This window comes from Megalobrama amblycephala, linkage group LG3, assembly GCF_018812025.1.
Source record: "Megalobrama amblycephala isolate DHTTF-2021 linkage group LG3, ASM1881202v1, whole genome shotgun sequence".
Taxonomy (NCBI): Eukaryota; Metazoa; Chordata; class Actinopteri; order Cypriniformes; family Xenocyprididae; genus Megalobrama; species Megalobrama amblycephala.
In genome coordinates, this window is record NC_063046.1 from 60234590 (window position 1) to 60248461 (window position 13872).

Here is a 13872-nt window from a genome sequence, read left to right on the forward strand (position 1 = left end):
TTGCAAAAGTGACTATATCTCATCATTGTGTTTATATCTCGCAATTGTAACTTTGTATATTGCAAATGTGAGTTTATTTCTTGCAGTTGCGAATTTATATCACGCAATTCTGACAACTCGCAATAGTGATTTTACATCTCACAATTCTAAGAAAAAAAGTCAGAATTGTGAGATAAAAAGTCGCAATTACCTTTTTAATATTTTGTTTAGTGGTGGAAAAGAGCTTCCATACCAATCTCATGGTCAGTTAGTCCCAATACAGTATATTTAGAGCGAGTATTCAATAATGTAACAAACCTTATGGCTTATGAGCACTGAATAGTGGAAATCGGTTTATACTTTCTATCACATCACAATTTCAAGCCTTTTAAAACTGAATCAGTTGTGTGGGAACCCAAAAAGCCTTCACCAGGTCAGAGGACAGTGGAAATTCACATATCTTGTAAACAGTAAGTATACAAGGGCTTAGTGATGATACATAAACAAGTCACTAATTCAATTTCATGTGGGGCAAAAAAAACCAAACAAACAAACAAAAAAAATGCACCTAATAACATCAAAAGCACTTATCTGAAATCAAGGGGGTTTTGTTAGAAGAACCACCACGCAACACAAAAGAAAGCACTGGAATTTGAATGGAAAGCTATTCATTATTATGCACTGTTTGTAGACATTGTGTTCTGCACTGCACAGTACTCACAAAACACCAGGACATGAGTCATCCAAAACAATTACCTGCAGAACTAGTGACACCTGTTGCACCCAGACTCAATGCACACATACACAACTGCGTCATGTGGGATTTTCACAGACTCACAACCACACATGGAAACAAAAGAAAGAAAGAAAGAAAAACACTAGCCTGGATGGTTAAGCAAACATCACACAACCTCACACTGAAGTACAGGCAGGTAATGAGAAAGGGTAAAATATCAAAACACATTTCAAGTTCCCCTCCCCCCGAAAAAAAAAAAAAAAAAAAAGTCTAATAATTAGAAATTAAAACTCTTTAAAAAAACAATTCTCTTGCACTAGTCCCCTCTAGGTTGAATTCGAACATCTAAATGTATTGTAAAGTTTACTCCGATGGTAAAGGACAAAATAAAATCAGAATTGACATTGGTGCATTTTAAAAAATACTGTGAGGGGAGATTAACAAGGATGTTAAATATGAAAAAACAGTCAGCGAGCCCATGTATACAAATAGTGAGTCCAAGAACGGAAGTGTGTGTTTTTGTGATTTGTAAAAGTATCATTTCTAAGCTTCAGGCAATAAAAGTCACCTTCAAAGAGTCACACATTAAAAACTCAATTGCTTTGGGACTAAGAGAAGAACTGTAAATGCAATGCATTTCCTTCTATTTGCAGATAAGATTTAGACTTACAATATTACAAATAAAACAGAACGAAAGCTGGAATGGAACTAATGAGAGGTGATATCTTATTTCCCAAACTCTTTTAATCGCTAAGATCTTTAAGAACGGTTGTATAGTGCAGAAAAGAGGGTGAGGTGGGAGATTAAAAGAAACTTGCAGTTTCGTGTCTTAATAATGACTGTAACATGAGTAGAGGGCATGACACAAAAAACTCCCATGGTTACAAATGTGTAATAAATTCATTCATGAGGTGCTTGTATATTTGGAAAGACCCAAATAAAGTAAATCACGTCCTATCCTACTACCTATGACTTGTGCGGCTTTAGAAAAAAAATCAGAGACGTTAACTGTATAAAGGCATTTTCTTGGTTTATACTTTTTAAAGATATATACTTGTGTAATAAAACGATGAATAATATACCTCTACTATTCTTTAAATAAATCCATAATCACTCTGCTACATCTGGAAACTATGATCGTGGCCCTGACAGAGTAATCAGGAGAGAGATGGTGTTGCCTAATGATGGTGGTGATGACAATCTAGATTTACTTTGACTAGCCTGGGACAGAATCTTTAAAGGGATAGTGCACCCAAAAATGGAAGAAATGCCGTCTTCATTTATTCACCCTAAAGTTGTTCCAAACCTGTATGAATTTCTTTCTTATGCTGAACACAAAAGAAGATATTCTGAAGAATATTTGTAACCAAACAGTTGATTGGCCCCAATATCTTCTATAGTATGGAAAAAAATATATATATACTATGGAAGTCAATGGGGTCCCACAACTGTTTGGTTACAAATATTCTTCAGAATATCTTCTTTTGTTTTCAGCGTAAGAAATTCATAGAGGTTTGGAACAAGTTCAGGGTATGGAAGCTTGTCTTCACCACAAAAAAATAAATAAAGTAATTGCAAATTTTTTTTTTTTTTCAGAACTGTGAGATTTAAACTCATGATTGTGGGTTATAAAGTCAGAATTGCGTTATGATATAAAAAATTGCATTATATAAAGTCGCACTTTTGAGTTTTTAATCATGCAATTCTGACTTTTTCCTTGCAATTGCGAGTTTTTAATCACACATTTCTGACTTTAACTTGCAATTCTGAGAACTGCGAGATATAAAGTAACTATTGAATTTTCTCAGAATTATGAGTTTATATCTTTTGTAAACTAAATTGTGAGTTTATATCACGCAATTCTGACTTTATAACTCACAACTGAGAAAAAAGTCAGAATTGCGAGTTAAAGTCAGAATTTCGTGATAAACTCGCAATTGCGAGAAAAAAGTCAATCACAACTTTGTATCGAACAATTTTTTAGAATATAACTCGCAATTCTGACTTTATAACTCACAATTGAGAAAAAAGTCAGAATTGCGAGTCAAAGTCAGAATTTCGTGATAAACTCGCAATTGTGAGAAAAAAGACAATCGCAACTTTATATCGCACAATTTTTTTATTATATTACTCGCAATTCTGACTTTAACTCACAATTGAGAAAAAAGTCAGAATTGCGAGTTAAAGTCAGAATTTCGTAATAAACTTGCAATTGCGAGAAAAAAGTCAATCGCAACTATATCGCACAATTTTTTAGAATATAACTCGCAATTCTGACTTTATAACTCACAATTGAGAAAAAAGTCAGAATTGCAAGTTAAAGTCAGAATTTCGTGATAAACTCTCAATTGCGAGAAAAAAGTCGATTGAAACTTTATATCGCACAATTTTTTTATTATATAACTCGCAATTCTGACATTATAACTCACAATTGTGAGGAAAAAAAGTCAGATTTGTGAGAAAAAGTTGCAATTACCTTTTATATTTTTTATTTCATGGCGGAAATGAGCTTCCATGTGAGGGTGAAGTTGATGATGACAATTTTCATTTTTGGGTGAACTGTACCTTTAAGGACTATTGAATGGAAGTCTTGAAAATACTGACGATGTGTTCAACTTTTGGCCCATGGGGATTGAGGGGGGAGGGGGGTGATGGGGGGGGAGTGCTGCCCGAAAGTGAACTGTACATACAATGATAACTTTTATTCATTTATTTTTTTTTTACACTTGACTGAGTGATGTTACAGTACATAAGTTATTTACAACTGTGCAGTAATGTGTGGCAAAATAAATTATCTAGAAGGCAGCGAGAATACATTGGTTAATGATTATAAAAACTGTACATCATTTACGGAATACTTTTTTTTTTTTTCAGTTTTCTATTTTTTTTTCCATTAAACTAATGTTGGCTCTGTAGTGTTTCAAGTCACTTCCTCAGAAAGGGAACAATGAAATGCCCGAGTAAAGAAAGACATAAACCAAAAACAAACATAAAAAAAAGAAAAGAAAAACTATAACCTTGTAAGTCCTTGTCTCGTGATTTGTGACAGCAACATTTGCTCTTACATTATTAGTCTTTTTCCTTATGCAGTTGTTTGAAACCGGGCGTGGCTTAGGGACCATCCGTCCATGCGTTTAATCCAGCATTTGGGACCAAACACACTGTTGTCGCCATGTGAGGCCACTCTAGGTCTCATGCCCCTAAAACTGAATGCAGTCTCTCCTCCCCGCCCTGCTGCCGCCTGTATGCAGCTCCCTGCCCTGAATGTGGGGCTGCATGGGGCGCTTTACAGCAGGAAAGCCGCTCTCTCCACTGCTGTAGGCATTGTAGACTCAGGTCCAAACAAGGAGAAGGTATCCTGTCGCACTCTTTTGTGTCTTTTTTGTGCCTGCACATCGAGGTGTTGGCCCTGTTCGGAGTTCTGTGTCCACCACTGTGCCGTCTGTCCCCTTGTTCTGGAGCACATAGGTGGATGAACCTGTCTCAAGCTTTTTGTTTGTTGTAACTGGGGTGGGACAGAGAAAAATGCTGTCCCATATGTTCGCCCAAATAACCCAAAAACAGGAGGGACATGGTTCAAAGCAGTTTTGCTTTTTCAAATCCCAAACAAAACCATAAAAACTTGAGGACAAAAGTGCAAGTTGTGTTTTCTCCCGTAAAAAGACGGTTGGTTCCTCCTCGGGCAGAAAAGGATGAGTTTTATGCCATTTACCTTTTTTTTTCTATATAATATATATTTCTCTCTCCTCAAAGAAATCTCCTCAAACCGGCTAGCCCTTACCGAACTTTGTTTGATGTCTCTTTGATAGATGGTTAATATTAGACCGAACTCTCAGAGTCTGAATGTGTGTCGTTGTCACGCAGGCAACAGTACAAAGTCGTCGTTGACGTCGACCATTGGCACGTAGAAGGAGGGGACCTCGTTCACACACAGAGATTTGTGTCCAGCAGGGTCCAGCTCCTGTACCTTGAGTTGCCACTCCATCCTTTGCACTGCATTCAGAGCGGCGGCCTCATGCTGCTGCCGCATTAGCAAACACGTCTGTCGGAAGAAAATGCTTATAATTAGACTTTGGGAAATACATACAATATTTGCACGTTTAAGGCATAAAATGACTCAAAGACCTAAAAATTGAACCATGCATGCATTCTGATTTTATAATGCTAAATATAAGAATTCTATCAGTAAGCGTGTATGTCCATTTAACACAAAACTTGTCTCAGGTCCACTTAAAATATGAAAGTAGGGATGTCCCAATCAAGTTTTTTGTGTCTTCGATCCGAATTATTAGAGTATCTGCCAATACAGAGTCCCTAACAATACATGTATTTTCCTAGTGCTTGGTGCACATTTTAAGCACATTAAAGTTAAAGATAAAGTCAAGACCATTTTTTTGCCTTTATTGTGACAGGATAGTATAGAGTGGACAGGAAGCGATGTGGGAGAGAGAGAGGGGGACAGGTTTGGGAAAGGACCACGAGCCTGGACTTGAACTCAATGGCGCTATCGGCGCTGACAGTGTTGTCTCGATTATGAATATGGGCAGAATAATTGAAAAAAAAAAAAAAAAAAAAAAAAAGTGGATTTAAGGTTGGTTTGGTGTCCGAATGCCGATCTGTCAGTCAAGTCCGAAACAAAACACAACCCATGGGTTATGGCAATGACGTCTCAGATAGTCTGACAGAAGATAAAAATAAACCGTAAATGAATGACATTCGAGTGATTAGTTACAAAAGTGTGCATCAAATATGCTAAACACGAAAGCTCGAACAGACCTCATTGGGTCATCAACGACACACATTTAAGATACTTTTCCTTTTAATGGCGGTTGGCAAACACACTTAAACGTGCATACCGCCACCTACTGTACACCACCTGTGTGCCAGCTGACATAATATAAAGGATCAGGCTTGCGATTGGCTCGGGACATCCCTACATGAAAGTGTACAGATTCTATACAACTTCTCACCTTCATGCGGTCGTACTTATCATCCACATCTTGAATCCAGGAGATAAACTGCCGAGCATTGAAGCGATCTCTCACAGACTTGTTTTCATCCCCCTGGAGATCGTAATTTGTTAGAAATGTAATAAAATCTATATTCGTAGGCTTTGTGACATCTTTGAGGTATTAATAATAGTTCAAACGAAGACTCACCTGGCTTTCTGATGGCATGTTGTAGACTTCAGAATCCAGCAGCATTGTGCAAGCACTAAAAGGAACGGCCTGATTTGCGATTGTTCTTGCTGCTCTGCAATGAACACGCAGCACTTCCTGCTCACAAGATACAATAAGCTTCTCCTGTAAGGGAGCATAAAATCAGAGTGAGACTAGACATGCAACTGATCCATTGATACCCTATGAGCATTCATCTAATCAAGGGACAAGGGCTGGTAAACAGTCTTTTTAAATAATCAAGGTCTGCAAGTCACAGTGAGAACATCAGAAGGAAATTAGATGAAATGGGGAGCATGATCATACTGTAATATGCTTACTTAGTCAAAATGTATATTGCAGATAACTTGCTGTTCTATTACACAAAGCCTTTGATGAATCAAAGGATTTGTGCTGTGTGATCATTGCATCCTAACGGGGTGACTTCTGAAATTAGCTCAGTGATGCATAAAGGGGAGAAAACAGAAAGAGAAAATAGAGAAAGACTAAAGGCAAAGAGTAAGAGTTTACCCTCTCGATGCTGTGCTGCAGTCTTAGTTTTCCTCTCACTGCCTCTTGTTGTCTGAACAGCTCTTTCAAGGGCTCCGACAAAGATGGGGGTGGAGCAATCTAAGATAGTAGGGAAAATAGTCACGTCTTGTCATTCTGGATAACTCTGAAATTTAATGACTAATGTTTAACAAGACATCCATATATCTTACACTGGAAATGCATTAATGGAGACATACTTTGTCTTAACCAAGCATGATGTCCAAAATCTTGCTCCATATAGTATATTAAACATCAAATATGTTTTGGTTTTGGGTGTGACCCGTCTCGTTAGAATAATTTATCATGCTTCTGGTTAGGTATTAAGAGTCTTTATGCATTAAACACAAAAATAAAATTCTTACCACTGGAATATGGAGTTTGCTCAGAGGCTTGCCATCAAGTAGATAGGAGCCTGTGTACGTCACATACTCTGCGTAACACTGGGGAGCTTGAGGTGTTATGTAACACAAAATCTTCCGCTTTTCCTCAATTTTCTTGCGGATCTGAAGGTACTCAAAATAGGGGTTGGATCGGTCACTGTGGTATGGCTCTATTTCGTCCAATTTGATGGCATTCACAATGACTGCCAGGGTCTGCTGGATCATCTCCCGAGTCTGCTTCATTGCAGTGTTCACAAGCTGAACCTGCAACGGTTGCTGGCCTGATTTTGGAAACTTCCTCTTGCGTGGATGTTGGGACTGGTTGTCATCATCCTCAACAGGCCTGCCTTTTGATTTGGTGATTAATGCAGGTACAGAAGGAGTGGATGTCTGAGCTGTGGTTGAGCTGATGGTCTCTTTCTCCTTTTCTACAGTGACACAAGAAGTGGTCACATTTGTGGTGATTGGTAAGGAGGATACTGAAGAGGTGATGCTTGATGAACTTAGTGCGGCACTCTGCTTGCTCTGATTGGCCAGCATCTGAGCCTTTTTCCGGGTCATCCTCTGAGGTATTTCCTCAATTTTCTTGGGTGCCTCAGACACTGGTATAGTCACAGACAACTTGGCAGTTGTCTCAAGGGCCTCTGACACTTGGGTGCTGCTAGGCATTGAGACAGCTGGAACCTGAACAGAAGGATGAGGGCTACATGAGGGGCCCAAAGCTACTACAGGATTTTGTCCTAATGAATGTGGTTTTGTGGTGTCTGATAGTTCCAAATATGGTACCCTAACAGATGGCATCATTGCATCTGGGGTTGTTTCTTTTTGCCTGCATTCATTGTCCTTTTCACTGTCTGTAGAAAACAAATTTCCATTGTTTTCATCCACTTCTTCAAATGCCCCCCTCTCCTCTGGGATTGTTTCTTTCATGGGAGGAGCGTCTGGGATGTTCTGAGGCTCTGGCTCCAACTCACACTGCGGTCTATATCCATCCTCGCTTATTGGAGGAACCAAATCCTGACCAGATTCTGTAGGAGGCACAATTGCAGGAGAACAAGATGTTTTGGACAAACTTGGCAAGTCAACATCCATTATGTCAACATTTTCGCTTGTCTCGATGACTGGAGGTCTTGTCTGAGAAGGTGGAAGCTTACTCTCTGCAATCTCTGGGGCTGTTATATCAGGGTCCTGCATTTCCTTCTCTTGAAAAGGAAGCTCTGGTATAGAGAAGGGACCCATGTCATCCATTTCATCAGCTGCACCAGGGAATGGATCAGCCCATGAAACAACAGGTTCTTGGATGACTGGTGGGGCTACAGACATGCAGTTCTCTGCAGCATAAGTGGGAGACTCTTGCCTATTGTCTTTCATCATACATGGGGGCTCTAGGTCCATTTGTGCTTCCTCAGGATTTGGTTTGCAATCAGTGAAGAAAGTTTCTAGTCGTGGTGATTCTGACTCCAATGCCTCTGTTACAGGTCTTTCTGGTGATGAAATGTCTTCCACTGTGTCTTTGTGGAGCTCATAATGAGTCTCAGATATTTGTGATGGACAGTATGCTCTGGAATAAGTAGAGTGAGGTGGTGTCACGGGCATTACACTTGGAATATGCTGCATTTCACAATCGGAGTGTGAATATGGACTGCTAATCTTTGACACAGCTGCCTCTACCTCTCTGAAACTCTCATTAGGTGATTTCATGATCACTTCTGAATTCCAGCCTAAAGACTGATCACATGAATTTTCCATGTAGTTGTCTTGCGGATGGGTTGGTGTTGTGGGAATTTCATCAGGATCTCTTCTATCTGGACATTCAAGCCAAGCCTTTTTGTCAGATTCCTCAATCCCAAGTGCATATGTGGGATCGTTTCTGGCCTGGATGGACTCTTCAGCAGCGTGGTGACCTTCTGTGTCATCCTCAACAAAATCATCTTCCTCCTCATCTTCTTCTTCTTGCTCTTCAACAACAGGAGGCAAGTAGTCACTCACACTGACAGGGTGAGCTGGCATTAGAACAGGTCCACTCTGCTGTGGCTCTGAGAGATCATCAATATCCATGGGAGGCAGGGCAGCAGGGGCTGGAGTTGGGGGAGCAGCTATATCCAGACAAGGCTCCTGGGGTTCAGGTCTATGGACTGGAGTTGAAGGCTTCATGAGATAGTTGTTATAGACACTCCCCAAGTGTTCACTGCCATCGTTGATGGAATTTACAGTAGGCGCTTCATCTGGTACTCTATCATGTTGTGGTAGGTCAGGCCGTGGAGACATCATGTCAATAGGGGGTGAAAAGTATGCTGGGGAAAGGCAATTAAGTCTGTCAGCTGCAATCTTGTCCTCAGTAAGATGTGAGGCTGAAGACTCAAATGCTGTGCCTTCTTGTATATGTTGTTGTCGTAAAAACTTTTCTGCCTCTACTTTGAACTCACTCTCAAGTGGTCTTCTGACATCAGAGGTGACAGAGCGACTCACAAGGGGTAATTGCATGTTCTTCGCTGGTGTTATGCATGTTCCCTCCTGGAAGTTATTTGATGAGTTGGAATATCTATCAAAGAAGGAAGGGGAGCAGGCATTCATGGACATAGTGGTGGCCGAGGAATTCTGACAGTCAAGACCATCAAATATGATATCAGGATAGTCCTCTGCACTACAGGATGGAGTGCGTGGAGTTTGCATGACTTCCTCATAGCTTGGACATGAGATCACAGATGTTGGGGTGGGGACACCTGTTGGTCTGTTCTGGTCAGGTCTTGGAGATGCAGGAAGACTTTCCTTCATTTGGTGGCCAGCAAGCCAGTCTTTTGAGTTCTGACTGTCCATAGGTATTGGTTTTCTATCAGGTGACATCATTTGGGTTGGAAGGACAATATCTTTCTTTTTTTCTTTCAAAGCACTTTCCACTGAACCAGGTTTTTTGGAAATTTCACTGCGGTTCTTCTTCAATTCTTCATTTGATTTAGGTTTATCTTTGAGTTTTGGGTCACCTGAACGATGCCTCAGTTTTTCCATCTGTTTCATTCTTTCTTTGTGTCTCTTATGGCGCTCTTCAATCTCTTGATCTTTTAAACTAAGCATTTTGCCAAAACTTGTTAGTCTGAGATCACCATCAACCAAAAGCTTTTCACGAGGGCGGTTGTCCTTTCGAGTTGTCTCTTTTGACTGGCTGAATTTGTCATTCTCATCTTTGACCTTTGCTTTGAGATCTTTGTCCATGATATCTTTATTCCTCTCCTTATTTTTCCCATCAAATTTAGAACTGTCTTCTTTAGATTTATCTTTAAGACTTGTGACTTGAGTGTTTTCCTTCATTCCAGATTTTTGTTCTTCTTTTGAGTGTCTGAAGGACCCAAATCCATCTGAATATTTATGCTTTTCCTCTTTCACTTTTTCCTTGTGTTTCTCTTTCTTCTTTTTGTCTTTTATTTTCTCATTGTTAATGACACTATTTGTCTTATCTTTTTTGGACATCTCCTTCTCAAACTCCAGAGTCTTTTCCAAGTCATCCTCACCATCAACTTTGGAACCATACGGAAAAGTGTAAGGGTCAGCCTCCAAAGGCATGGGTTCTTTGTCAAAGGGCAAGCTTTCCCTGCGACCATAGGATTCTCTGATCTCCTCTGACTTATCTTTTTTATCCCCCTTTTCTTTCTTGACTTTCTCCTTTTCTTTGTCATGACTCTTTTTGGATGACGAAGATGAGGAATGTCTATGCCTCTCTTTCTCTCTGAACTTATCCTGTGGATTAGAGATGGATAGTGACTCTCTTCTCTCCTCGGACATGTCAGGTATGCTAATGTTGGAGGAATCATAGAAGCTGCTTAGAACAGGCTCATGACCTCTGTCTGTGAAACTGTCTGATGAAATTTCACTATTTCTATCATTGGAATCATCTTTATAATCATTCATCGCCTCTTCCTCAAGTTTCTCCAACAAGGATTTCTCATTTTCACCACTCCCCTTTGAGAGTTTTCTGTCTTTTAAGTGCTCTACCTTGTCTTTGTATTTGTTTTTGCTCTTTTCTTCACTGACGTCTTTCTTGTCAAGAAGTTTCTGCTTGCTTTTCTTTTCTTGATTTGAATCCACAGATGCTCTGTCCTTACGTTCCTTGTGTTTTGTGTCAGTTGAATCTTTGTCCTTTTTATCTTTGTGTTTTTCCATGGAGGCTTTTCTCTCTTTTCCAGCATCAAATGTTGCCTTCTCCTTTTTCTTATCTTTATGTTCCTTTTCCTTTTGTTTTTCTGTGGAATGTGTTTTCCCCTCAGAGTATTTCTTATGTTTATCTGTTTGGAAATTATCCATTTCATCTCTGTCTGGTGTGGAATCTTTCCTGTGAGAATCTGATAGTCCAAGAGAGTCACTTAATTTTGCAACACCCCCATTATAGTTGTCATCTTCATCTTCACTCTCATCTGTAAAAATATCTGCAATTGTATACCATGTCTTCTCTCTCACCTTTTCAGGTTTTCTCTCCTCTTTCTTAAACTCCAGGAAATCTTTTTCTCTGTCAGCATGTTTGTCCTGGGATGTCTTTTCTTTCTTATCTTTATTCTGTTCAGATGACATCTTCCTTTCTTTGTCCTTGATATGAGAATCTTTATGCTTTTCTTTAGCACCATCCCGCTTGTCTTTGGGGGCCCGTTCTAGATCTTTCTCTTTCATTGATCTATCAATTGAGTTTTTCTCAGGTTTCTCTTTTTCCTGGTCCAAATTTCTGTCCTTAGGCTTGTCCTTGTGTTTTTCTCCTTTGGACTTCTCTTTCTTTTCCACACCATCCATTTTCTTCTCCCTTTCCTTTCCAGAGTGGTTCCTCTCTCTGGGGTCAGACTTACAAGTTGTTTCATTCTCTGGTTTTTCTTTAAAGAAGGCCTCACTCCCATAGTCCTCTCTCAAAGATTCTTGTTTTGTTTTGGAGTCTTTCCTTTCTTTAGTAAACTCATAGGAATCTTTTCTGTCTCTGCTGCCATCCACAGAATCCTTCTCTTTCTTCTCTTTGACACCCTCTGTTGATTCTTTGCGTTTCTTCTCCTTTTCTACCGACTGACCAGAATTAAACTTTTGTTTGTCTGTCCAGTCTTTTTTCTTTTCAGTAATCTTTTCAGAGGATTCCTTGTCTTTCTTCTTTGATGCAGGTTCCTTTTCAGGACGCTTATCTCCATGATCTAGCTTTTTATCTTTGACTTTATTTTCTTTTCTTCTGTCCCTGCATTCCTCCTTCACTGTTTCTACAATTAACTTGACCGCATTATTTGATTTATATTCTTTTACAGGGGCATCCCAGCTGTCATCTCCATAAAGTGAACTGTCAGAAGACATGTCTGACTGCCACCGATCATGGGGGTCGTCTGATGCACTCATTTTGGTTTCCTCTAGTAAGTGATTTTTTAAGTCATAGTCTTCATAATCAGGTTCCTCCTTGATGTTTTTATCCCTCTTAGACTTTTCCTTCTCTTCTTTTATGCTTTTCTCAGATTTAAAATGTTTTTCGTCTTTTTGTTCATTCTTTTTGTCAATTTTAAGAGATTTGTCCTTAGACTTTTTCTTTTTATCATCTTTATGGGCTTTCTGCTTCTCCTCCTTTGCCTTGTCTTTGTCTTTTATACTTCTCTCCTTTTCAGTCTTCAAAGGTTTGTCCCTCTCTTCTTTGCTCACCTTTTCCTTGTTTGACTCCTTTGTCTTCTTTGACCTCTCTTCTTTGATCACCCTTTGAGTTTCTTTACCTGGCCAGTCCTTGTCTTCAGATTTACCTTTAGACAGTCGGTCTTCCTTCTTAAAATGATCTTTCTCATGTTTTGAAAGTTTGACCCTATTTTCAGAAGGTGACTCTGTCTCAACAATTAGCGATTTCTGCCGTGTATCATCAAAGTCAAAAGAAAAGCTCTTGACAAACTTTTCATTCATGTCTTGACTCAAAACCACACTTGGAGCCTTATCTTTTTCCTTACTTTTGTGTTTGTGTTTCACTTTGTGTTTCTTCAACACCTTTCCATCTTTGTCTGTTTTAGAAATGGCTCCATCTGTGTTTGAGTTCTTGTAAAACTCAGAGTTCTTTTTGTCTACTGCACTAGCATGTGTGTTGTTTTTCTTTCGGTTATCTTGCACTTTCTTTTTCACCTGTTTCACAGACTCAACGCTGGAGTCGGCAGACGAGTAGTCCGACTCGCTGGATAGCCTCGTTCTGACCGAGTCCGAGAGGGAGCTGACATCATCTGACCATGTTGGAGAGGACACAGTCTTCCAGCCATCTGTCCTCCACTGCTTTGGGTGCTGCTCTGCCAGAGACTGTGTGTGTTTCTGTGAGCTCAGACTCCCATGCGAGGAGGACGAAGAGACTGACAGAGAGCTAAAGACAGAGGGGTCTTTAAGGCTCAAAGTAGAAGAGTCCTTTACACAATTTGCACTCTGCATGGATCCTTTATCGTCCTCACTCTCAAGGTCCCCAATCTCAGAGTCTGAGGTGCAGAACTTGTCGTTCACTTTACCAAAGCGCACCTCCTTGCTGACATTATTTTTTGTTTCCTTCTTTCTTTTCTTCTTGACTTTACTTTTCTCTTTTTGCTGCTTGGAGCTTAGCGACGTCGATTCCCGGCTCTTTGCGTTGGTCTGAGGTGCAGGTTGCCTTGGTGTGGTCGTGGGTGTGAAACACAACGTCCTGTCGTCTTCATCCGAGCTGTTGCTGTCCGATAGGATCCTGCGCACAGCCTTCTTTGGTGTTAGCGAGTTGCTTTTGGAATAGGTTTTAACCTCCATCTTGGGTATGGAGATAAAGTTGTTTGTCTTGCTGACGGGATCCTTACGGAACTCTTTCTTGAGCAGATGCTTGTCGTCCACAGGTGGGACACGCTCCTCCTCATCATCCTCGTCAAACTCGTACTCATCCTTGACTGGAGTGGTGATAGATTTGGGTGGGTCCATGCCCTTCCCTTTTAATTTTAAGCCCTTCTCAAACTCTGAGTCTGTATTATTGCCATCAACAGAGCTGGATGGGGCAAATGATGGGGCATCTTCCTCTTCAGAAGAATCTGCTGAGATGCAAAAAAGTTCTTATTATTAACATGTTGTACACATTTCCTGC

At 40.0% G+C, this 13872-nt stretch overlaps 1 protein-coding gene across 2 annotated transcripts in view; it reads right to left on the reverse strand.

Annotated features, from left to right (window-relative positions):
- Window positions 1-3402: 3402 nt before the first annotated feature.
- The window catches only part of ankrd11 (ankyrin repeat domain 11), a 131531-nt gene continuing 121061 nt past the window's right edge, over window positions 3403-13872 (reverse strand). The window contains exons 9-13 of one of the 2 annotated variants that reach the window (XM_048186354.1): window positions 6786-13822; window positions 6403-6501; window positions 5875-6018; window positions 5686-5778; window positions 3403-4757 (exon numbers count right to left, since the gene is read on the reverse strand). In XM_048186354.1, the coding sequence (XP_048042311.1) occupies window positions 4572-4757; window positions 5686-5778; window positions 5875-6018; window positions 6403-6501; window positions 6786-13822 (7559 nt within the window). In that variant the 3' untranslated portion in view covers window positions 3403-4571. The remainder of the gene's footprint in view (window positions 4758-5685; window positions 5779-5874; window positions 6019-6402; window positions 6502-6785; window positions 13823-13872) is intronic. The other variant, XM_048186355.1, reaches the window with a different exon arrangement.